General features: G+C 42.1%; 1 protein-coding gene across 10 annotated transcripts in view; it reads right to left on the bottom strand.

The window, feature by feature from the left end:
• The window catches only part of LOC144227666 (transducin-like enhancer protein 4), a 142931-nt gene that overhangs the window by 86662 nt on the left and 30655 nt on the right, over positions 1 to 25614 (bottom strand). For 4 of the 10 annotated variants that reach the window (XM_077759343.1, XM_077759342.1, XM_077759341.1 and 1 more), the window contains 2 exons: positions 23413 to 23475; positions 11768 to 11842 (listed from right to left, as the gene is read on the bottom strand). The exons of 1 other annotated variant lie outside the window; for it this stretch is intronic. In XM_077759343.1, the coding sequence (XP_077615469.1) occupies positions 11768 to 11842; positions 23413 to 23475 (138 nt within the window). The remainder of the gene's footprint in view (positions 1 to 11767; positions 11843 to 23412; positions 23476 to 25614) is intronic. 5 more of the 10 variants (XM_077759349.1, XM_077759348.1, XM_077759347.1 and 2 more) reach the window with 2 other exon arrangements.

Genomic DNA, 25614 nt, shown 5'->3' on the forward strand with positions numbered 1-25614 from the left:
GAAACTTCTCCTTGCAACAGTTCCTTCTCCCAGACACTCATTTGTACAGAGATGTGCCTACAACCCAGAAACACCCGGGGGGTAAAACACTGCAGCTTTGCTTCGGAGCCACAGCGGCACTGCCCCTGCTGGTCACAGAAGATAATTTGGGTGCCTGGATAAACTGTTGCCTTTTTATAAACCTACTAAGAAAAAATGATGTATAAAAATCACAAGGGACACAGAATAGCTGTGGAGCTGCCTTAAAAAGGGTTCAAGAATGTACCTTTTTGAGTCTTCTTTAAAGAGTTTGAGTGTAAGGGTCAGTGCTAACACTTATTAGAGCAACATGATTTGTTCAGTGTGTAATATTACTACTATACCTCATGAAGCAGTTGCTTTTTACAAAGCAGAATGGATAATTAGGACTTTCTCCTGATGGAGAAACGGAAGCAGAAAATAAAGAACACCATTTATCATAAAACAATGAAAAAATTTCAAAAATAGGACTCTCCCAAATATAGGCAATCCCTATAGGTTCTTCTGTCCCTATGCCTGGCCCTCCTCCACTGGGATCCCCTTCCCTACTCACCCACTGCTGCCTGTAGTTCGCCTAGCCTCATACATCTGCTTTCACTGGGTAACTGCTACCCCGATGCTTGGTTCATTACCCAAGATTAACATGGTTTATCCATCTTTGGATCTGCCCCTCCCATGAAATCACGAGCACGGAAGAAGCAGGGACCAGTTTTTAACCATCACTGTGCCCCAAAACTTGAAAGGGCGCTTGTATGAACAGGAAACAAATACAGTATTCTGAGGGAATATTTACTTGCCTGGATTTCTTTTTTAAATAAGACTATATGAAGGGAGCTGCTAGCTCCAGTTAATGCCTCTTAATATAAACAATATTCCAAGCAGTCATTGTCATGAACTGTCAGTTAAAGCTAAAATGTTTAACATGGCAAACTTGTTTTCCATAATCCCTATGATGATATCAACAAAATGTAGCTTTGATTTTTGTTGTTATTGTTTTTAAAATTTATTCTGAGAGAGGGAGAAAGCATGAGCGGGGGAGGGGCAGAGAGGAAGGGGGGGAGAGAGAGAGAGAGAGAGAGAGAGAGAGAAAATAATATCCCAACCAGGCACCACGCTCAGTGTGGAGCCCGACACAGGACTCGATCCTATGAACTGTGAGATCATGACCTGAGCCAAATCAAGAGCCAGATGCTCAACCGACTGAGATGCCCAAGCACTCCTTTTTGTTTTTTTAAACCATCAACAGTTAANTCCACCACTGGGGACTATTAGAAACAATTCAGTACAAACTCCTGCTCTCCAGGCTTCTGATCGACTCTCTAGCAACGTCTCCCTTTCCTGCTACAAGCATCCGCTTTCCAGCTACATGCATCCCACCAGCTACTTTATGATCACAATCACATCAGGATCCTGTGCAGCTCCACTCCCATAAAACAGGCTCACACACTTTTGTGTCATGGGCCTTCTGTGAAAATAAGTCCAAAATTTCTCCTCTCAAAAATGTACATCTATCCCATTCACCCACCCAGAATTGTGACAAAATTTCAGGGAGCTAATGGACAGCCTATATCCAAGAAGATCCAAGGACTTGGTTTAAAAGACCTGATTTGGTGGTGGTGTTTATAACAACTCTGATTCTTACGTGTGAGAGTAAGTTACAACAGACAAGGAGAAACACAGGATGAGGCAGGAGTAACCAAATGATCTATGCAACTTCTGCACTTCAGACAACTTAGGCTAACCAGTTAGTATGTGCATCAGGCACACCCACTTCCATTTCCCTCACTGAGCTCCAGGCACTGAACACTGGACAACCCTATAGTGGATCTTGGGAGAAAGAGACTATTGATCCCAGTGTAAAAGGAAGAAGAACCCAGAGTCGAGGGAACAATTAAGGGACAAGTGTAACAGAATGCTTAGACGTGTGAGCTCTGAAGTTGGTCTAACTTTGAAGCCCACTTCCGCCACTTCCTCCTTGTGCGACCTATAGAAAACTACTCACCCCTTCAGAGCCTTGCTTTCACTTTTTGTAAACCTAAGAGGGTAATACTATCTCTCACATGGGGTTAATGTGAAGATTAAACAAAGTCATGCATGTGAATCCTTAACACAGTACTAACACAAAATAAGTAAGAAACATTTGCTATTTTTACTTGCCTTTTTGGAGAAAAGAATATAAGCCTAGGGACATAAATCTAGAGAAATAATGGTAACACTAAAGGCTCTCTAGTTTTAAAATAAAAAATCCACAGTTGCCAAAATAACTAAGCTTAGAAACCATATTTAGAAAACCAGATCGTGTTTTAGTGGCTATCTGCTCCCACCATGCAGCCTACAGGTGAGAAAACTATTAAGTGAAATTCCTAAGATCATACATAGTATAAGTGACACTCGGGACTGTGTACTTTCTACCAGTCCAAGAAGCTTCCTCTCAAAACTGTGTGTGGTGGGGCGGGGGCAGGGAGAGATGGGGGTCAAAATGCAAAAATTGCTCAAAATGGAGTATTTGTTCACTTAACAAATATTTATTAACCAGATATTTATTACACATAATAAACTGCCGCGTGTTTAGTGAACAAATAGTTACTGAGTACTTACTGTGCAAATATTTATGGAACACGATGAGCTACGTCTGTCCCGGGCCCCATGGCAGGAGACGTGAACAAGATCTCACTTGCTGGTGAAGGGAGAGTGACGCATTCGTGAACAAACACACGGTAAATGCTGGGACAAAAACGGACCAGGCTAACGGGCCAGAAAATGAACTGGGTAAAAGAGCTACTACAGCCTGCCGGGCAGGGAAGTCCTTTTTCAGGAGATCTCCGAGCTCGGACTTTAAGGAGCCTGAGGACGACCATGGCAAGATGTGGAAGGCAAGCCTTCTAGGGGGTAAAAGGGCTGAGGCACAAACCCTCAGTCACGAAGCAGCCTGGGGTGACCCAGGGACAGACGAGGCCAATGTGGGAACGTGGGTGAGAGTCAAATGAGAGCATGAGCGCTACATGAAGCCAGAGAGGTGGGCAGAGTCGGCTCACGCAGTGCTTTGTGGGCCGCGGTAGGACATTCCGACTTCATTCTAAGCAAAACCAGCAGCCCTCACAGACAGGTTTTAACAGGGCAGCAAGCTACATTTCAGAAGACCACTCTGTGCTGCGTATAGAATGGAGTATAGACAGACAGATATGCCAACGAGTCCAGGAGTGGACCCACACACGTACAGGCAGCAGATCAACAACGGTACAAAGGCAATTCAATGGAGAAAAGAGTTATTTTAACAAAAATGTGCTGAACAATTGAATTAAGTGTCCATCAGAAAGAAAGAAAACAAACTCTACCTATATCTCATACCATACTCAAAATTAACTCAAACTGGATCACAGGCCTAAACATGTAACTTTTAGAAGAAAACCTAGAACATTTCTTATGGTCTTTGGTAAGACAAAGATTACAGAGAGAGGACACCAAAAGTCAAGAGTCATGAAAAAAAAATCATAAATCAGACTTCACCAGTGTTAAAAATTTCTACTCTTCAAAAGATGCTGTTGAAAATGATTAAAGGATAATTGCAGATTGGGAGAAAATATTTGCAAAATATATAAACGATGTATACCTGGAATATTGTTTTAAATACTCTCAGAGCTTAATAAAAAAAAAAAGAAAAGAAAAAAAAACCGACTCAAGGAAAAAGCATGGCAAGATATGAGCAGAAACTCCTCAAAGAAGATCTAGAGATTGCAAATACGTCATTAGGTGTTACAGGAATGCATAAAAACAGGAGTACCACCATCCTATCAGAATTGGCTAACAGCCTCCCAAAGGCTACAATTCCTCGTGCTGCTGAAGACGCAGAGCAAAACTTCTCTCACATCATGTACTAGTGAGACTGCAAGGCTGTATGGGCACTTTGGAAAACATCGGGTCAGTCACTTTGAAAACCCACTAACCATGTTAACTCAGCAATCCCACTTTTAAGTAGTTACCTAGTAGAGAGGAAAGAAATCTTCTATTCACTTACCAAAACTTAAAAAAAAAAAATCTGCATGTTAATATTTATTGGGACTTTGTTCACAGTCACAAAAAACCCACAGCTAACTCAACTATCTTTCATGGCATAAATGGCCAGGCAAACTAGTCAATCCGTACAATAAATAGAGCACCGTTCAGCCGTATGAGGAACTGCGGACACTGCAAGCACACAGGCCAGTCCGGTCCGTTATGCTAAATGAAGATGAAAATGGAGAGGACCACACAGCGTACTGACATTAATTCCATGGATAGGACATTCTCAAAAGGCTCACTCTGGGGGAAAAAAAAGGTCATGGGCACATGCCAGGGTCTGGGGTATGGAAAAGAACTGGCTATATATACAGAGCAAGGGATTTTGGGAGCAGGGTGGTAGGGAAATATTCTCTTATTTCAATAGTGGGGGAGTTACATGACTGTATTCGGCTGTCTAAACCCATAGAACTGGATGCGAGAAAGGGTCAACTTCACTTTATATAAATGAGACCCTGAAAAGATTTATCAATAATGAACGTGTATTGCTAGATTCCTAATTCCAAACATAAAAAAATATAAACTTATAAATGTACACAATCTTTATTATGTTCTCTATTCTGTTTCTCTTTATTCTGTTGTCCTTGGAAACTAAAGTGCCATTAAAATTCAAACGTGTAAATTAAAAGTTGATTATGTGTAGTAAAATGTAAAACCAAAAAAGCTTACAACTACCAAAACCTTCTTAATAAGGATGATTCAAATGTAATTTGAGGACCATTTCAAAATACACTTCAGAAAACGTTGAACAGTATCATTCAAAGAGAACTTAAAATGTGCCCCTTTGATACGATTGGGTGAATGTACTCAAATATTTGCTAAATGAATGGAGGAGCAGATGTAATCATTAGATTATTCTTACCATTCGATAAAAGGTTCTAACCTTTATTTAGGAGAACAATTAAGTTCACAAATGCATTCTTTGGCGGAAGATTCCGAAAAGGATTTCCCAGGGAGTTTTGAGGAGGACACACAGCAATAGTCCTTAAACCCCTGAGGTGCCTGTTCGGGGGTGAGCCTGCCTCCTCTCTCCCCCCAGCTCCGAAGGCACAATTTCAGGCTACGCGGGAGTTGATGACGCTGCCTGTAGGGTCACCACTGGGAAGATAACAGAATCAGAAAAAGGGATGCAAAACAGAAAAATGACACAAACCCCCAGCCAACGAACAGGGATAACAAAATGTAAGCTCGCAAGCTGCCTTGAGTGAGGCCTGCTTCCCTGTGTAACACTTTCCCCAAACCCCTGGACCCCTGCACAGGTTCAGCCTGCAGAGCTCAGGTGTGAATGAAATGCGAATGAAATGCGGTCTCCAGGATCTGGGGAGCTCCACTTTCCCCTGAGTAGTGGAAGTGCAAAGCCCACAGGCCTTAAACTAAGTGGGGATGCACCCACTCAGACACATTCTGCAACTCTTGTCACACTTTTGCTGGGCTCTGCCTTGAGTGGTGGAAATACACATATTAACAGGAAGGAGGGAGCGAGAAAGAAAAAGAGTAGCCCTTCAGGTTGACAACAATGAAGAAAAGACAAAAAGAAAAACTGACTAGCTTCTAGAAATTTCTCCCAGTAACAGAAATTAACAAAGTATACACCATAAATACAAATTAGAAACCTTGTTCTTTATCCAGGTTTCTTAGGGAGTTCTGAAGTGGAGACAGAGCAAAAAAAAAAAAAAATTACTTAAATATATGAGAGTCTTTGCTATCAGAGAAGGGAAATTACTGCCTCTTAGAGCCTCATCAAATTGTAGCACAAAGATTAGATTATGACTGCATCGCTCAATAATGTAACCCCCCTAATCCACAGTAAATGAATCAGTTTAAAAGGGGGGGGGGGTTAGGGGCAAGCATACCACCTTAAGATACAGAGGAATGTACAGACTTAATAAAAGTTGCTTATGTGCAATCGTGGGTTTATCACACTTGTGAGAGCAGGGGAGCAAAGCCCTCCAACTGCAGAAACCCGGCCTCTTCCCCTTCCCTTCCCATCCCTCTCCCCTCCTCACCCCTAGGCCCAGCAAGTCCTGTCTATCATGCAGCCAGCAGCCAGCATATTTTATCATGTCTTCAAACTCCAGGCACACTCTCTGGTAAAGACAATAACAGAGGGGGGAGTGACAATCTCTGATGAAACACCAATCTACTTTAGAGCTTGTTTTTAACTTTATTCCCTATTACATACATTTAGAAAGTAGCAGCAGCAATCAGCTGGGAGAAGAAAGGGAAGCTCGCCTATAAACTTACGGGAAAGTATTTTTTTTTAAAAAATGTAAAAGCTAAGTTGTTAAGCACAGAACTCACGTCAGAATACAAAGCAGGACTCTGGCACCTGAGAACATCTGCCTACCTGTAGCAGAAAGACCCCTGGAAGAGCAGGGGGCCTATGAAGTAAAACCCTGTGTTCCCTAGTTCATCTGGGAGAGTGTACAGACAGGGCTTTGGCTGCAGGTAATTCTAAGAAATTATCCCAGAAAAGGAGAGGACTAGGGCAAGTGAATCAGGGAAGAACAGAAACTCACAACTAGAGCTGTATTCTTGAGTCGATGACTACCTGGCTGAAACTCCATCCCAGCGGGACCCTTTAAGGAGCAGTGTAGACAGCGCCTCAAAGTTGCCCACCAATGGGGCAGGAGGGGGGGTCACCTCACAGGCTGTTTGACTGTGGGTGCAGGATTACCCCACAGGGGTAGGTATAAACACCTCACCCTCTCACACTGCACAGGCGTAAGTGAAGAGTGGATTCCCCACAAAAAGCACTGTGCAATGCAAGAGCTCTGCAGTGCGGTTGAGGGGAGGCGCCGCCAAACCCAGGGAAGTCTGTGGTGGTAATGGCAATGGCAATGCAAATGCCAGAGAGGAAGGCAAAAGAGGGGAATGCTATAGCCCAGGAGCCACTGCTTCAGACTATGGGGACATCTGCATCCAAAAGAAGCCAACAGCACAACTGGCAGTACCTCTAGAAAGACCTTTACTGGGCAAAAACAGAGACAAGGTGAAAATATGGCTCCTGATACTTAATACAGTTTTGCTTTTGTTAAGAAAGTGAAGTATGTTTAATTTTATTTCAAATTTATGTTATTGGAGGCTGTGATATACTGGGCAGGAACACATGCACACATCTAACCGACATATTTATATCATTCAGTTTTTTGCCTAATGACTAATTAGTTTAAAAAGACAACAAGAGGGGCACCTGGGTGGCTCAGCTGGTTAACCTTCAGATTTCGGCTCAGGTCATGATCTCATCATTCCAGAGTTCAAGCCCCGCATCAGGCTCTGTGCTGACAGCTCAGAGCTTGGGGCCTGCTTCGGATTCTGTGTCTGTCTGTCTCTCTTTCTGCCCCTCCCATGCTCATGTTCTACCTCTCTCTCAAAAACAAGTAAGCACTTAAAAAAAAAAAGGAACAAGAAAAATTACAACAGCATATCTAAACGTCTGGAACTTAAAATGGCAGTTTTGAAATCTACAATGGAAAAAGAGGGACATACATTTTAAAACTGCCATACTGCAAGACCCTCTGCCAAAATGCCAATCTGGAATATGTATGTGTGTGTATATGTATGTGTATGCGTATGTGTGTGCGCGCGCACATGTGTATAATTTAAGGGCCAATCATATGACAAGGACAATAAAACAAAATGCTAAGAGGAAGAAAAAACCCCCGAAGGTATTGTCTTCCTTTTTTTTAAACTAACTCAAACACATAGGATGGTAAAGGCAAAGTCATTTAAATCATTTCCTTAGTAATACAAGTAATATTTAAATAGATTTAATAGTGCTGCTCCAAACCAATGAATTATGGGTTTAAAACCTATTAAAATGTAATGTTTTTTTCCTGAGCTGAGAGGAGAGAGATTTAAATCCACTGAATTTTAATATTTCAGCTTGAGCTGCAGGAGGTAGAGAAAGTCCAAATGAACTATTCCATCAGCACCATTCAAGCATGAACATTTTAATCAGTTTTACTTCCTTGGAGTTCTCTAACACAGTTTACGCTGTCATTCTGAAAGCACTTAACACAGAGAGTGTGAAAAACCACCAAGGCTTGTTATTGCCTTCACAATTGATGGCAAATAATTTTGCAGACTTCCTATCATTAAAATGTCACTGCTAAAAATTGAGGTTCAGCATTTCTTGTGCTAAACTGCATTTTCCTACAAACACCATGGCATACCTGTTCTTAAGAAATTTTTTAAGGGGGTGGGGCTTTTTTTAAATGCATATTTCTATATTTTTCCCCCCTCAAAGAGTTAGGTTAAAAAAGAGGGTGGAGGGAAATCCAAAGGAACCCCAATTTCTATTTATACAAACCAAACATTTTCTTCTCCCATGTTCATGCTAACAAAACTTTTTTCTTTTCCTAATGGTAACTTCTTTAGTGAAATTCTTCTGAGGTTCCAAGCCAGTCTCCTTTATTAAGCATAACCACATTCACACAGCATGTGCTGATTATATAGTGTAATGGATTTAAAAAGCATTTTAAGACAGTCAGATGACTCAATTTAATAATACAGGAAATGAAAACATCATTTCTAATTAGATCATATTACTGATTTAAAACTACAATTTGTGTGCTGTTCCAACAGTGTGATCTCGCAGAGATTCTAATTTAAAAACACAGTGGCTAGTAGGACACATGACAAGATCAAACTAGATACATAACATTCCCTCAGCCCATTTAGGGGAACTCCGGGAAAGCGTCAGGGAAATGTGAGATATGACCAATTCAAAACAAAACACAAAATATTGACTGTAGAATACAACGCAGGAGTTTTCCTGGGTTTTTGCTTATAAATAAAAGATAAATGATATTTAACTTACTTCAATCTATCAACAGTTTTAAACTGAACATGACCTGTGAAAGAAATCATTATAACTGTGTTTCATTCCATTAAACACAACTAGCTTATTGTCAAGAGAACAAGCCGCCTCTCCAGGTTTTGGGCTCACTTCAGCATTTTGCATTTAAACTGCATGGATCACTGGTTTGGCTCATTTACCAATGAAGGTAGAATAATATTGCAGAGTTAAAAAGGTGCTTCATCAGATTTCATTAAATCTGGGCACATTTGCGCTTGTCTGGATGGTGCGCATACATATAAAACAGATACATATGTAGTGATAAACAAATGAAGGCCTGTCTGCAGGGGCTTTCAGTGGGTCTTTCTTTGCCTCTTGGGAGGAAAATTTTCATTCCCTCAGTGGAGAAAATCACTGCTGACCACATTCCCAAAACCAAGTACAAAAGTCTGAAGACTGACCTTCCCCCCCATTACTTTTGGTAGCAAGTCAAAATACCACCTCACAACACACACCCTGAGAAGGGAAGGTGCACAATGTTACAAAAGGGAAGGAGAATTCCACAATGTTACAAAACTGAAAACTACCCCACTGAAGGCACCATCAGGACTGAAACAGACAAAGACCACACACCACAGAGAACACCAGAAGTAGCAATGTATCAAGTGAGTTTGTAATGGGGCTCTTCCTTGTAACTTGCGTTGTGGCTCCCTAAAACTGCTGGGTTTGTTTCTCTATTTCTGCAATCTATTTTTCAGAATAGTCAGATTATGGGACTGTGACTCCATTTTCTGGTCAGACACGAATAATCTGGAATCCTCCCCGCCCCCCAGATTCACAAACAGCACATGCTGCTTTTGATAGCTTGCCACTCTACTGAGTTAGCTCTCCAAGTAAGTTTTTAGGTCACAGAATTAAATTTGCTGTGTTTTAATAATAAAATCCACATATATACAACATGTCTGTCAGTAACTTGACTAGAGTCTAATAAATCATCCTTTCCCTGAGAAAAGGCAATCTGCCATCCCATTCAAAACAAAGTATGTAAAGTGAAATAGATAGGAAACAATATTAAAACTATACTTGATGTTTCAGTGAAGGGACGGGAACTTGTTCTGACTTTTAGATCTTTCCTCATATTTTTAAATAATATCCAGCATAAAACAATGGGTTTTTGATGCAGATTCATCTCTCCACTGTACAGACAGTAACTAAGAAGACTCGAAAAAGAAACAAAACAGCCAGAAACAGCAGAGGCCAACCAGTCCTAAGGTAAGATGGCTACTTGCCTTTTAGCAGTTCACGGGAACAATGAACACTAACTAAACCAGAAATGACACAGCACGCCCCCGCCCCCCAGTCTCTCTACAGGCATTCTCTCCTTCAAAAGCAGACAGGTGAAGCACTGAGAAATGCAGGTTCTCCATCCCCAGTGACCTTATGGGGTCAGGTGACCAAAATACATCCCAATGGGAATACCACACGGGCTTCAAGCGAACACAATTCCCTCTGGAATATACATGTGCACCTAACTTTCATGCTTTTTCAACTTTTTAAAAAACTGTAACATACTGCTATTTCCTGGAGTTGTTGGAAATAAAAATTAATTGTGAAACGTATTCATTTCTTCTCCCATCCCTGGAGCTAGAAAACGTACTACAAAGGAGTCTCCATGGCTTGTTCTGATTTGGCCTTGTTTCCAAGAGGGCACTTCCGAGGAAATAAAGGTTACCCCTTCCCACTGTCTCCCAATTTACTATCCGTATTTGCTTGTGGTCAGAGGGACACAAAATAAGAGCTCCAAATTGGCGATTAAAAAACAAGCTCCAATCAGACTACTGCTCTGCCACCATGGCCACTGGGCCCAGAGTTCTGATTTCCTTATTAAAAGACAGAGGCATAATTGAAGCAATATCTTCACTCCAGATTGATTATCAAGCGACCCTTATCCGCATCTTCACTCAGCAATTTGAATTTTAATGAAAGTAAATGGAATAATTAGCATTTCAAAGTGTGTTTGATACACTGAGGGGGAGAGAAAAAAAAAAGTGAAAAGACTTTTGTGTATAACCGATACACAAAAGAAGTGTTTGGGAGGGGCAGAGAAAGGAAAGGATAGTTGTATTGTCTTCATTAGAATAATCTAAGGCATGGTTTGTACCCAAAGGCATAAATGAGATGGATACTGTGTGCTCTTCAACTAAGATTTTTCAGCTTTATTATCCCTTCTGCTTTTTAGCACCTTATTTATTAATTGTTACCCTAGTCTGAGAAAAGAAAAATCTAAGTGGAGTCGGAGTGACTGCCCAAACCCATGAATTCCAGGAGGATTTCTATGCAACATGAATGTTACATTCGCCAGGAAGGACTTTCTAACGGGGCCTCTGATTCTGCCAAAAGGTGCACCTTTCACCTACTATTCGTACTACAAACGGCCACAAGCCCTTAAGAACCGCTCTTCACAGGGGAGGAAGAGGAGTGGGGAGATTAAAAAAAAAAGTACATTTCACCAAAAAATGGTATCAAGGTACTCTATATTTGTGGAAAGATCAAAGAAATCAGGTCATTTTAACATCAGGGCAATGTCCACCTCTTTTCAGGCCTAGCCCAGCAACAGGAACTGATTGCAAAGTAAAGAAGTATTATGACAAAAAGAACTATCTAGGCTCCGTAGGGAGAATTTCCGCAAACATGTCCACTGGAATTGGTGAGACTGTGATCCAGAGTTTCTGAGGCAGCCATCCAATTTCACAGGAGACAGAAGGCAAAGTGCTTAATTTCCCTTTGTGGTCCTCTATTGCCTTCTGCCCTTTTGATGGCACAAAATTTAAAGAGAGCAAGCGAGCCGATGACACACACTAAGATCAGAGCTAAAATGGAAAGGCCACGTACCCCAATGATGGCGTTCAGCTCGGCCATGGTCACCTGCTTGGCCCGTTCCACAGCCTGCACCACTTGTTGCTGGTGCTATAAATGAAGATCAGAAACAGAATACAATTATTTGCTTTCTAGTCAGTCAAGAACAGCTTTTCCTAACGCGTCCTCTAACTTCAGTTACATGCAAACAGGCTTTAGGGGGTCTCTGTACTTCACACAGAAGCCCCCTGGGGGGGGGGGTGCAGACTGGCAAGGGCAAGTTGGGTCTCTACTGCAGAGCAGGAACCGGGCACCTGACTGCGCCCTACGATGAGGAGAAGCAGCTCCGATTTCTCTCTGGCATCAGAGGTGCACTGTGACCCGTCTCCCACTGACGCTGACAAACAAAACACACCCCCGTCCGTCCCACCTGCTTTCTTTGTACCCCCTGTTCTCCGCCCTCTGCATAAGAAGTCTGAAAACATTTCCTAGCAGTACTTATTTTTAAAATTTCTCCTGGTATTTGTTACAGTAAGCACTAGAAGGCCACTCAGAATTAAACGTGTATTTTCTTCTGGAAATGTAAAAGTGTTCATGCTCTAATTCCTATCGTGAAGGGCTGCATATTTTGAAAAGAGATTAAAAATATACAGCTTCGACTAGCAGTCAAGTTTAAGGACTTTGGGGGTTGCTTTCACCTGCAACAGAAAAACTAAAACCTACAAGTCTCAGTCATATTCTTCTTTAGGAAAACCACGATGGCGAGGTGAGGAAAATCCTTCCCTCTACCCCTGATTCAGTTCTAAAGAGAAGGAGCCGGAATGGAGTATTGGTAAGTTTTGTAATACCTTAAAAAAAAAAAAAAAAATTAAGTAGCACAGGAGTCCCTGCACGCAGCGCTCACTCGCATCTGGACATTCACGAGTGCTGGCACAAGTACCCCATATATAAATACTATTCGCCACCGAATGCACCTCAACAGTCTAGTATCTACCCACTCGAACAGGTCTCCTTGGATTATTTTCAACTAGGTTTACTGAATGAAGAGCCAAAAAGACTGCGCTATGAGACAGGCCCTCCTCTGTGTGGCTAGTGAGAATCTGGTCTTGCAGGACCCCAGGTGAGAAATGTAACTGAAGTGAATACATAGCTTAGCTAACCTATTGCTTAATACACACAAAGAGGTAAGCCATCAATTATATATGAAATTCCCTTTGAGCTACCTGGCTTGACATTACAAAACTCTCAAAGATGCAGTTACTGAGACTAACTAGGGTGGCCAATATTTCCACCTCCCAGCTGTGCAGGGTAAAGGGGAGTGTGGAGTGTGGGAAAGGAAACTGCCTTAGTTATCCACGTGTAGTGTTTTCACCCTTGCTTTCCTATCAGAGATGTGTACTTTATGCCTATCATCTAATGGAAAGAAAAATGTCAAACAGATCACTGCATTTTAAGCTTTTACTTAAACTCTGAACATTAAACATGTGCCTTTGATTTTTTTTTTTTTAATTGTAAGAGTTTCAAAGCAAGGGCTTCAGAAACAATCCCAAAGTCTTTCTAGATATCTCTGTCCATTCTCTTAACTTTGGGAATAAAATGTCTGCCAAAGTGAAATATTTCATTTCCTTCTTTCTTTGAAGAAAGTGAAAGTCCTAAAGATTTATAAGACGCGGGAAGGAACAGAGAGGCATACTCAATAAAAAGACGAGTAATAGCAGTTTTCCCTTGAAGCTGGCCTACGCAGTATGCTAACCAACGAGTTCAGGTTTAGATTTAAAGCAATCTAGGTGTTGGTGTCAGGAAAAATGGCAGTACTTGGAAAACAGAGAAAAAAGACAACATGTAAGACAACTCTAGGATTTTTCTAATACTCAAAATGAGTATACGGGCTGAAACTATTATGGGATTTTCCACTTTTTACTTTCCAACATTCAACAACAGATGCTCAAAACTTCCAAGAAACTGAAAACCAAAGGACCACATGAACACACATCCAACCACGTATCATTCATTCCACTCATGGAACCATCCACTCAACAAAAGCCTCTTTAAAGCTCTTACTCTGTGCAATTTCTATATATTGCTGAAATATTTCCATATTAGTGAAATGTCATCTACTTTACGTTAAGCATTCAAAGAACAGTTCCGTAAGATATGCAGAAAATATATCTATTTAGGGGCCTTTCTACCAAGAAGATTGTTCAACTCTTGCTTCATAAACTAGATTCCAACTGCCATGATGGGCAAAGAGGCCTTAGGCAGTGGGGGTATCTTTCTGGCTCAGCATTAAAATATCAACTGCATTTAGTGAGAAAACCAGAAACACAGCAGTGAACCGTAACACTGACATCTGATGCTCCTGTAGAAACTCTTGCTAAAAAGCTAAAATGACAATGGAAGTCATGATTCAGCTCCTTCGTTTTCTCTCATGACAGTGGCCATGGGCTAATACCACATCTGAACTTTACCTGCCATTCAGGATTTTACCTCCCTATTTCAGCTTACAACTGTGAATCATCTGCTGTTTAAGGACCTTTTGAACAGAAGCTCCCTAAGGCAAAGAACAGCTCCTCCCGATGTGCTCTGAAAGCACCAGAAACACCTGGCCACCAAGACGTGTCTCACTCAGCCACATCATAACGTCAGGTAAGGTGAGAAAATTAAATCTCAGGAAAGAAGGCGCAAGTGATCATAAAAGAAAAAAAAATGAACACTGGAGGAAGATGCCCAAAATACTCTCAGAAACCGACCCAGAGATGGCACTGTGTTTTCCGTTTCCAAATTTTAACAAACAAGCTCTCTGACTCAGAAAATAGAGCAAGCTTTCACATCTTAGAGCCCTGATGGCTTTCCCATTCTGTGCGCCATCATCTCTCCCCCTTTGCTTCCCCTTCCCCGTCTGTCCCTCTCCCTCCCACTCCACCCAGCATCTCATTTCCTCTCCCACCACCCGCTTCCCCTCTGCCACCTCACCACAAGTGATGGCAGGCCCTCCAGCCCCGGGTCGGCCTGCAGAAGGCAACCTTGCCAAGGCCTCCTCTTACAGCCCAAGCTGCTCACTCACAGGGGCGCTCCTGTCTGAGCTCTCTACCAACATCAACAAATAAGATGCTACTAAGAATACATCGATAAAGCCTAAGGCAAGAGAAGGGGGCCTCTAACTGGGATTTGCAAGAGAAAAAAATGCACAGTTTTTATTTATTCTTTGCAATACTGTGATTTATAGTTTTGGAAAAGAAATTCTTAAGGGAAAAAACAATAACGTGATTATGGCTACACGACCCTAAGTTTACTAAAAGCTCACTGAATTGTACACTTAGAACAAATGAATTTTATGATGTGTAAGTTATATCTCAATTAAATACTGTGATTTAAGAAATACAAGCATGGATTGGGGGGGAGGGGAAGGCCACAAAAATGAAATTCTATACATTAAGTCAACCACCTACTTAACTTTCATCATAAAATCTTTTTTTGCATTTGTTCCAGAAAGTACTGAGAATAATTTTTTTTTTTAACAAGAAAGAGGCAGAAACAATGTAAGTCCTAAGTCCAACAAAGCCAGCTGAGAAACAGACCTTAACAAACCACCGACACGTGTGACAGGTATTTAATGTATGTTTCTGGGAAGAGAATACAATGACAATGCCTGCCAGGCCAATGCTGTTGGGTATGGCAATAGATGCAGTACTTTGAATAACAACAAGAAAAAAAAACCCTCTATGTTACAACTTAGATTTTTTTTTTAAATACCCCCTTCCTTACCTCCCTTATCGATAGGGGTAGTGGGGAGTTAAAGGCAGAGGTATAAAATGAAGTAGGATTTTTTCCAATAAACCACTGATGTTCCTGACATGTGGAGATGCAAGAGTGAGCAGCTGAGAACATGGCCTCACTACTGCGGGGAGCACTCCCAGACATTGAGCATCTTCTACTACACAGAACGCAGCGCAGAAAATATTCGGGGAGGTTGTAGGAAGGAATGCCCAGCATACTTTCTGGAGCATGGGGAAAGGTCTGCATTCTTATTCACTCATTCAATTATTTATTAAGAACCTACCGTGCACCAGACAACTGTGGTAGGAACTACGACTTGAGTCACGAACAAGACACTTGGTGAACGAGTAATACTCACGAGGCTTGGTAATTACAACTGGAGGGTAATTTCCATGAAGAAACTTACAGGATGCTACGCACTTAGTGGGGAAATATCTCGTGGAATTCAGGGCTGGGGGCAGGATCCGGATGGAAGCTGACCCTAACCAAGACATGAAGGATGTGCAGGAGTTCTGTGGGTGAAGCAAGAAGAGAACCCCCAGCAGAGAGAAGAGCCCTGGAGAAGCTCCCGAAGGAGAAAGGGTTTTTTCTGTCAAGGAAGAGAATGAATGGGTGGCTGCGAGAGAAGAGTAGGGAAGGGGAAAAGTTGAGAGAGACAAACGCAAGATAGGATTCTGGCAGCCTTCTAGAGCCTGACAAGACACACGTGCAAAACTTGCACATGGAAGACGCATCCACAGAAAGAAAAGAGGCCAGCACGCGGAGTCCCGTGAGCAGGGCATGGGCACACCCGACCAAATCATGTACTCGTGTAAGGGACATGTGTAAGGCGGGAGCAGCCCAAACGCTGATGGGCTTTGCATGACATGCAAAACACTTGGGACTTTATCTGGGCGAAGCCACTTGTTGTTACAAATTTTAAAGCAGCTGAGTGCTATCAGTTCTGCATTTTAGGAAGACGGACCTGGCAGAGTAAAGGAGCTGGATGACAGGGAGGTGAACCAGACAGGAGGGAGAACACGTAGAAAGCTAAAGCCAGATTCTAGGGTGAAATAGAAGCCTGAACTTGGACCAAATGCCCCTCCCGCTCATCAGACTCATCAGCCACAAGTACTAAAAAGCCACTCACTCAGAACGAGAAAGGCCCTCAGTAATCATGGACCCAGGCGGCAGGAGTGCCCCAGGCACTGTAACAACAAACCGAGCACCTTTCCCAATGCCTATAGATTTCTAAAGGCTGCCCCGGCAGAGGGCATCAGGGTGGTGGCGTCACAGTATCAACCACAGGCCAAAAGCGTTTCCTCTGTCACACCCAACAAGTAGTCTCTGCTTCATCGTATCCTCTGGAAGGGACCTCACTACCTCATGTACAAGCTTCTCCCACTTGGGGATAATGGGCTCTAATCCTGATTAGAAATCAGAACTTCTTCCACGGGACCCAATTTTGCCTCCACATCCTCCTCCCCTGGAGTGCACTTCAAGAACATGAAAATGACATTATCATTAACATATGTTTTCACCTTCTCTACTCCAGGTTAAATAACCCCAGGCCACTGGCTCTAGGCCACTCATCCTCTGACCACGCCTCTTGCACTCTAGGTGACAAGACAGAATATTCGGTATGGCTAAGTGAGTCAAATCTGAGTGAAAGGGTCACTCTGTGTCCAGTAAGTCAGGCTAAAATCCTACTAAGCCTTTTCAGCAACTCTACCAAGTTTACTAGCACAAATAAGCTTTAACTTCGAATCAGCTTTTCCTCAGTGGTAGCCTAAGAAATGTTAGTCTGACAAGAAATTAGGTGTTACTTAACAAAAACAAAACCCACTGGGTTTAATTTGGCTGATACCTGGTAAACGGCAGATATTCCCTGAGCTTCAAATCTCAAAGAGAGTGAACCTATATGCAGGGTTTTCCAAACAATTTTGGCTGTGGAACGTGGTATTAAAGCTTGGGTAATGCCACCCAAGGCTTTTTCCTACGGACCATTTAGTCTCACCATCTCCATTCTCAGCCACATTAAGGACAGAGCATTCTTCACAGACTTGTCCAGTAAGTTCTAGAGCCCGTACTTTCCACCAGAACTTTCTGCAATGTTGGAAACATTCTAAATCTGTGCTAATAACATGGTAGCCACTAGTCACATACAGGTGGATACTGAGCACTTGAAATAGGGCTAATGTGACTTAACCTGTAACCTTACTTAACTTTGATTAATTTTAATTTAAATCTAAATAGCCACATATGGCTTTGGCTACTATATTAGACATTTCAAGTTCTATTTAAAGTATTTTAAATCTATTTAAACTATTCTAAAGCTTAGCTCCGGTAACAACCCAATCACTATCTAACTGAAAGTCAAAGAAATGAGGAGGTTCCTCAAATGCACCTTAATTTTTTTAGACACATACAGACACAGCGCTTGGCATTGCTGCCTTTGAACGGAGGCCAACATGAAAACTTGCAGAAAAGTTCTCCCTCCTGAAAATCATTTACTTGCTGAGGGCAAGCAGGGCATAATGCCGCTTGCCCTCAGCAAGTAATAAGGATCTCACCAAATATCCAACTGTCACCAAAATGCACGGTCAATCACACAGAACAAGCCAACTGGTCAAACCAGGGCACATGGGACAGGATTATATTCCCTGATGCCTCATTCAGTAGTGTGTGGAAGAAAAAATAACAACACAAACCAGATTTAAGTGAAAGGCTAGCCAACGTGAGTAATCAGAAAATGAGACAAAAATCCATTAAAGTCCCAATCTAGGTATATTAGTCATTTGAGAACATTCCTTAGATATATAGCATTGTGGTAACACATTACCAGCACTGACAAAACAGCCCTGACTGCAGAGCAGATGTGTCCTGTGAAGGCTGCTGGCATTTAAGGAACCAACTCTGAAGATGGTCTTACAGGTGTCACTGCGTACTTATCAGGGGCTCTCTGGTGATTTCAGCCAAGCTCACCTACATCAAACCATGTTATCACAAGCCATTGATTCCTTACAAAGTTAACAAGCAATAAGATGAGTTAACCTGGTGCCATTATGAGGCGAGAACACCGCCACCAGTGCATGTAACCACTGTATTTTGTTCATTTCCTCCCTGAGGCACAATATGAAAGTGACTGATCACATTTTTCAACTTCCATTTTACAATTATTCTACACATGCAAAATGTGGTTCAGAGTAATTCAGTCCCCTCTTAGCCCAGGTACCAACAATACAGCATCTGAGATACACTCCTATTTCATATTGCAGGAGGCGTATGTTTTCCATCAAATCAGAAGGACCAAATCTATGGCATGTGCAAAATAGAAATTGATGCATCAGGGCTATTCTTGCCTTTTGTAATTGGAATTTAAATCAACATGTATTATCACTACCATGTAATTGTGGACTGTTTTCTACTATCTATGTGCAATGTAGAGCACCCAAATACATCTACAGAATTCTAGAAGAAAACGCTATTTGGTTCTACTCATCAGATGGGCTAACAGGGTAACAAAAACCAAGTTTTTAGTTAAAATTAAATTTGCGCCAGAAAGCATTCAATTTGGAATGGTCTCTTGTCCCTAAGAGAAAAATAAAAGACTGAAAAAATTTCACTCTTAATTTCCCTTTTATGCCCTAAAATTTCCAATGACCAGAGAACTATGTCAAATGTGGTCAAAAGAATGGCTTAAATTCTTTACTTCATTTACTAAATCAAAACTTTCACACACAAGGAAAGAAACAGCCAGTTGCTAGTATGCCCAGCCCCCAAAGCCGGGCTCTGCCATGACTTGGCCTCAGCCTGGAGACGAGTCTACAGGGCTCCTCTACCAGCCTCCTAAGCAGTTCTCCTTCCACTTAAGTCACTCAAGAAATGAGAACCAGGGGCTGAGGGGCGAGTACTGGAGGTAAATCCGAACTTACTAGCACCCATAAAGTCTATGGGTCTATAAGACACTGATCCTGAAATCACTGATGGAGAGAGAGTCCATCTACAAGCTACTCGTAAAAACAAAACCAACTTGAGCAAAGCAACCAGGTATTTTGAGAACAGCCAGTCCCCAACTGGACTGAGAAGTCTGTTTTTCTAGATAGTGTTGTGGGTAAAGCACAGACCCCGTCCAAAACCACTGCGTCTCTGGAGGTGAGCTCTACAGGTTGAACACCGTTTGGATCTTCACTTGCAGCCTGGGAAGATTCGGGCGTTGCTAAACTGGAAAATTAATTTTTGGAGCTAGAAGAGAATTACCCTTGGGGCTACCTAATATGTCTCACTGAGATTTTTAGCTAGTTCACAGCCCTGGGTTCAGTTTTAATTTACATTTTTTTTTCCTCTCTAAGAAGGACATTAGAGAGGAAGATAACTAATTCATTCTTCCAAAAGGCAGTGACTGACAAGGGGAGGGAGAGCTGGTTCCAGGTCTTCTCGAAAAGGAAACTCAGAGCTTTGCTGCTCCACTGCACTGGCCCTACTGCCGCCCGGCAGCCGGCAGGGCTATGCGTGCTAAGCTGCACGTGGGTAATCCCAAGTAATCCTCGCGGTGACAGCATGCATCCCATGCTATTATTAACCTCATGTACAGATAAGGAAACTGAGGCTTAGAGAGGCAAACCACTTGCTAAAGGTCACCCAGCTTTACTTGGTTAGAGTAAGCTTTGCAATTTGTTGTAACAGGGAGGCCAGGACTCGACCCAGATCCAACTGTCATCATTCTGGCATCTCCCGTTTATGGACTGCCAACGGGGACTTGATTATTTATAGCTCCTCCCCTGCAAAGGAGACCCGAAGCAGGAGAGGGAAGAACTTCCCACTTACTACACTGAGATCTGCCTTTTAAAGAGGAAATTTGAGGGCAGATTTGAGAACAGACATCAGTCTTACCCATTCCTAAAAGCCAAAAGAAAGTAGGAGGAAAAAAAACGGAAAAAACCTCATAAGCTTTCCTTAAATTCTGGCATTAGGGATCCTATAAAATTTTTAGAATCGTATGTGATACGGACTCACTTTAATGACAAAACTTGGCAATATCTTTTGTCTAATGTCTGGGACTTCGGAAGCAGTTGTATATGACTGCAACAAGCACATCGGTAAAATACATATTGGCCGTAACTCTAAAAAATGTTTTTGTGAAATCTGACAGGAAAATTTTTTTTTCCGTGACTGTTTCCTGAGATACGTCAGCACGTTTCAAGTACTTCTGAACTACACTTACACAACTGATTTAAAAAAAAAAAAAAAAAAAGACCTGCCTTAAAACTTGCGTTACGTGTATTTAATAACTACCACTCAGTATTATAGGTAGTGTTTCTAAATTTTAGAAGAAAGGGTACACTAGTCACAAGCAATATTCAGCAGGTACAATGATGAGCACATGGGGGCTAAATTAAAAGCAGACTTCTCAAAGTATGTGAATTTACCTCTTGTTGCTGTCAAACTCAAAAAAAAAAATCCCTCAGCCACCGTCCTATAGCTTATGTACTAGTCTTCAGGGAATGTTTTTCTTTTTTTCTAAATACAATCACTTAATTTTTAAATAAAACGTTTTAAAATAAAAATCTAATGCCACAGCTGCCGTTTTGGCAGTGGGACTGTCACACAGAGAGCCGGTGTTAAAAGATCAGATTAAGAGCCTTCAGTCCTGGCACCGAGTGACGCTCACAGCCATGCAAGAGTGATTTTCCATGCCTCTGAAGAGACAGGAAATAGAATTCATCTTCCTCTAATAACCTGCCTCCTCCCCTCCCTCCAGATTACGGTCCATCTGGCCTCGGGATAGAAGCGAGGAGTCTGATGCTCGCAGAATGCCCAGAAGATGAAACAAGGTGGGCAATGCTCAGACACAAAACATCAGAGAGGCCTGGGTTAGACAGGAACAAACATGTCTGCGGCCCACACATTGAAAGATAGACAACACACCTTACGGAACTGAAAAAAGAAGAGCCAATTAAGTCCAAAGTAAGCAAAAGAAAAGATATACACAGAATCAGGAGTCAGAAAATTTATGACACAGGTCATTCATTACACACAAATCAAGGACTGCAACCAAGAAATGTCAAAAGTTTCAGGGAAATAAACAGTAAGTGGTGAGATCATGATGCCCTCTTCCCAGCCTAACGCAGAGGAAAGGAGTTGCGAGTATCTCCCCTTGGCTTTCCTCTGAGGGGTCCAACTTCCTTAGCCAATTAATTCCAGTCCAGTCTTGCTCAGCACCACTACCATTATACACTCCCTCCCGGCTGGACCTGCTTGCACAAACAACATAACTCATGTGGAAAAGCAACCTCTCTGTCAATCAGCTCCACTAACACCCCCACAACCTCCTAGCACTTCTGCGTGTAACCCCACAGATCCTGCAAAAATGCCTTGGGAATAAGCTCTTCCACTGATTATATATAGAGGATGTATGCCTGCAAAGGCCTCAAGTCTAATCCTACCTCGGGGGTCGTGCAAACTCTCCCCTCCACCTTGGGATAGAACACCTCAGCATGGTTACGGCTCTGTGGGCTACACATCTTTCCTCTCCTCTACCTCCATGAAGCAGAGCCACCTCAACTAGGAAGAAATACACACTGGTCTGGACTGGGCCAAGCGTGGCTCTGCTTCCTAAAGAAATGCAACAGGCCTCTTAACTCTCCCTCCCACTCCACCCAATCCAGTCACAAAAGCAAACCCTGAGTAGAAATGGGTAAATGGGGATACAGTGGGCCATGGTTTTGTGGTCACAGCTAACGGGGGAGAAAGACAGCTCATCCTTTGTTGTTTGTGGTCCAGAAGAGCATTTGAAATCAGCATGTTAACTCGGGTTCACGGTGTGTGAATATGAGCACCTCCGTGGGATATATATCCGACGAAGGGTACCCACGGTTACCAAGGTCTAACCTAGTTCAAACCAAATAAAAAGTCGCAGAGGAATCCGCGTATCTGATACACGCCCGTGCTCGAATACCCGCTGCACGCTTGCGGTGGGCACATGGACCGCTCTCCTGGAAAGCAATGCCACCACACATCCAGAGAGGCGAAGGCTGGGAGGAGAGTGCTCCTCGCCCGCGGCACAGAGCTCTGCGGTGCAAGTCCACGAGTGAGTTGCTTGCCTTCTGACGGCTCATCTGACCTGAGCAAAGGAAGGATTCAGTAATCCCGAAGTGACAATGATCTCTTTCTAGCACTTTCACCTAAACTCTGTATCTACCAAAAGCAAGCAAGCAAACCAGAGGAGAAGAAGAAAGCCACAAGGAAGCCACCACACATTAGAACTGCACCTTCTTGTTCCAACACGAGTGCGTGTGCAGATAGTGTGCACTTCCACTGGTGGGGAGCAAGAGGAAGTGTGTGAGCTACACAACAGGTCGTGGCCATGCACGAGGTCTGAGATACGCAGAGCACGGAGCCCACCCCACCCCCATGTCTTTTTCCAAGGGCACAGGGTGCTAAGGCTTCATCAGGTAATTCATCAAGTAAGAGGTAACCTTTGTAAAGTAGGCGGCCAAAGGTTACATTAGTTACCGTTTACAATATAAAGCACTTCCTATGGATAGGTCTTCTGCCAGCGCTTAAAGCCCAGTGACAAAAATGTAGGACAAGCCCTTCTGGGTAAGTTTTCAATCAACCCTGTTAGATGCCATTATGAAAACCAGTCACAATTCTAGCAACACTACATCGTCCAATGACAGCAAAACATTTTAACAATTGGATTTTGCTTCACACATTAGAAAATGTTCCATTATATGAACACAATTATATTCCGCTGAATGTTAATAAGGTGTAGACATTGGAATGTGAACACTGTATCTTAGAAATGGGCCATACAAACACCAAGAGACGGACAAGGCCAAAGAGACAGTTCCGCAATCTCTTTTCTGCAAAACCACTAAAATGGCACCTTCTGGCGCAGCGCCTCAAACCAACCGCCTTACCTCTTGGGACAGGAAGGGAATGACTTGTGCACAGATAGCATTCAGCCTCTTGACAATCTCAGCCTGTATAAAAATAAAAATAAAAAATAAAAAGGAAAGGAAAGCAATAAAGAGAACAGTCAGCTGGTTACAAATTCCAGAAATATTAACAGGATGATATTAAAACACACTTTATATTCTGGCTGGCATATTTCCTTAGGAAGAGGAAAACTCTCATCAGCAAGCCCATTAAAAAGAGGCAGTGACAACAGTGCCACATTAATAGCACGATTTATTAACCAGCATTCATCTTAAAAAGTCAACCTTCAAGCACCAGGACAACATAAGAAGGAATTTAATTTTCATGACTGCGAATCAGTCTTCAAAAGCCTTCAACAGGACCCTTGTTCATTCTGATGTATTTTTTTCATAAAACCTGGAGTTTTTAGAGTTTTGATAGTACAGATACATTCTTCCCACCATCCCAATTTCTCTCGATTAGTAACTCACTGGATTCCTACAGCTGGGGTCTTTGCTTTCAAGTCCCCAACCTCCCAAAAGATAGCACCCAACCAACTCAAATAAGTGGATGAATTCAGACACTTAGTTATAAATTGTTGAGAAACAGTGCATTTTCTTCAATCATGAAAATTTCCACATGCGTCCCACCAGGGTTTTCACTGTGCAGAGGTGTAGAACATGGTAAAATTTTCCTCGACTTAGCAGAAAGCAATTTGTATGTATATGAAAACTAACGCTGGGAACGTTATTTATTCCTGTACTACAGATCTGCGAGGTCGCAGCAATATCTGGTAATAGAGTCTATTCTCTAATAATGTTTTCAAGTAATAGAAATTTTCTATCAATAGGATAGTACAGTAAGTTTAAAAGAAAAAAAAAAGACATATCCCCACTAACTTTTCTTTAAAAATCTACCCAGAGCTTCACTGATGTTCATCTTAATTTGTATTATCAGATGGTTGCTTATATACTTCGGTATGGGACACGTAAGCACCGAATTTTTCTATACACATACATACAAAACAGCTTACATTTTAATGATGGGGTGGGGTGAAAGCACAGAAGTGTCGAGAGGAAGAAAATGTAAAGCAATTACTATTCCTGAGACATTCTTAAAATCAAGTCCATCCAGGGTCAGTTTCTCATTTTGTAAGCAGACAAAAATGCTCTTTTTCTTGCAAAGTCATTACCAGAATGACAGCGACACTCTACTTGTGCAATCTAGGTTCCCTTCTTTCATCAGCAAACCTTTTGACTTTGCAGCTATGCAATCTTTTAAATGCCGGCACCTTAAAAACTTTGCCAGCCAAAACACAAATTCACCATGAAGGAAGTTTCAAACCTAAGCTTTCCATCCCAGTCTGCATTCCTAACAGAATGGACAAAACCCCAGCACCAATATGCAGCAGTGAATAAGGACCCAACTGCGCTGACCTGATTTAATTTGCTGCACTGGCCCCATGGAGCATTTAGGGATCCTTTAAGAATGCTTAAACCACCATGAAAAGCTGCATTGGGAATCACCAAACCACTCTCCACCTGGACGGACATACCACAGTGGTTATGGGGTGAAATTCCTGTGTGAGCCAAGAAAATAGAGTAGCATTCACCAGACCGAAAGCACTGCATCTCAAAGGCATTTAGTTGTTAAGCTTTTTGTAGGGAGAGGTGGAGGGGGAGAGAATAAAAGATAATGAGACACTTTGGGGCAGACCAAACTGATGATTCTAATGCTTAGAACCATCTGCCAAGCATATTTTCCTCATTATGTTGTTTACATAAATAAAATAGTCCCTTGCTAGGAAGGTTTAAAAATGTGTGGGCACATAAGAAAACGGAGTTCTTTAGTTTGCCTACATAATCTAGGCAATAAAGACTACTCTAAGGAAACTTACTCATCAGGCAAAATAGAGGCCAAAGGTATTTATTTGGCCTCTTCAATTTTGGACCAGGCTATTTTAAGTCTAAGCATGGNGAGGGGGGGGGGGGGAATCACACTGCATATTCTTAAGACTAAATGTAAAAAAGTTCATTTATTCATGTATATTAACATACAAAACAGAAAAAGGGGAGGATCTTCCAAACTTTTTCTTTATAGGTTTCCTTTTGTTTAAAAGACTTCTTAATTTCTTTAAGTTGTCATGCCAATGGATTTTTCATGGTCTGGCTAATTGGCAGCAGGGGGGGTGGGATGTGTGTGTG

This window comes from Crocuta crocuta, unplaced genomic scaffold, assembly GCF_008692635.1.
Source record: "Crocuta crocuta isolate KB4526 unplaced genomic scaffold, BGI_CrCroc_1.0 scaffold41, whole genome shotgun sequence".
NCBI classification, from domain to species: Eukaryota; Metazoa; Chordata; class Mammalia; order Carnivora; family Hyaenidae; genus Crocuta; species Crocuta crocuta.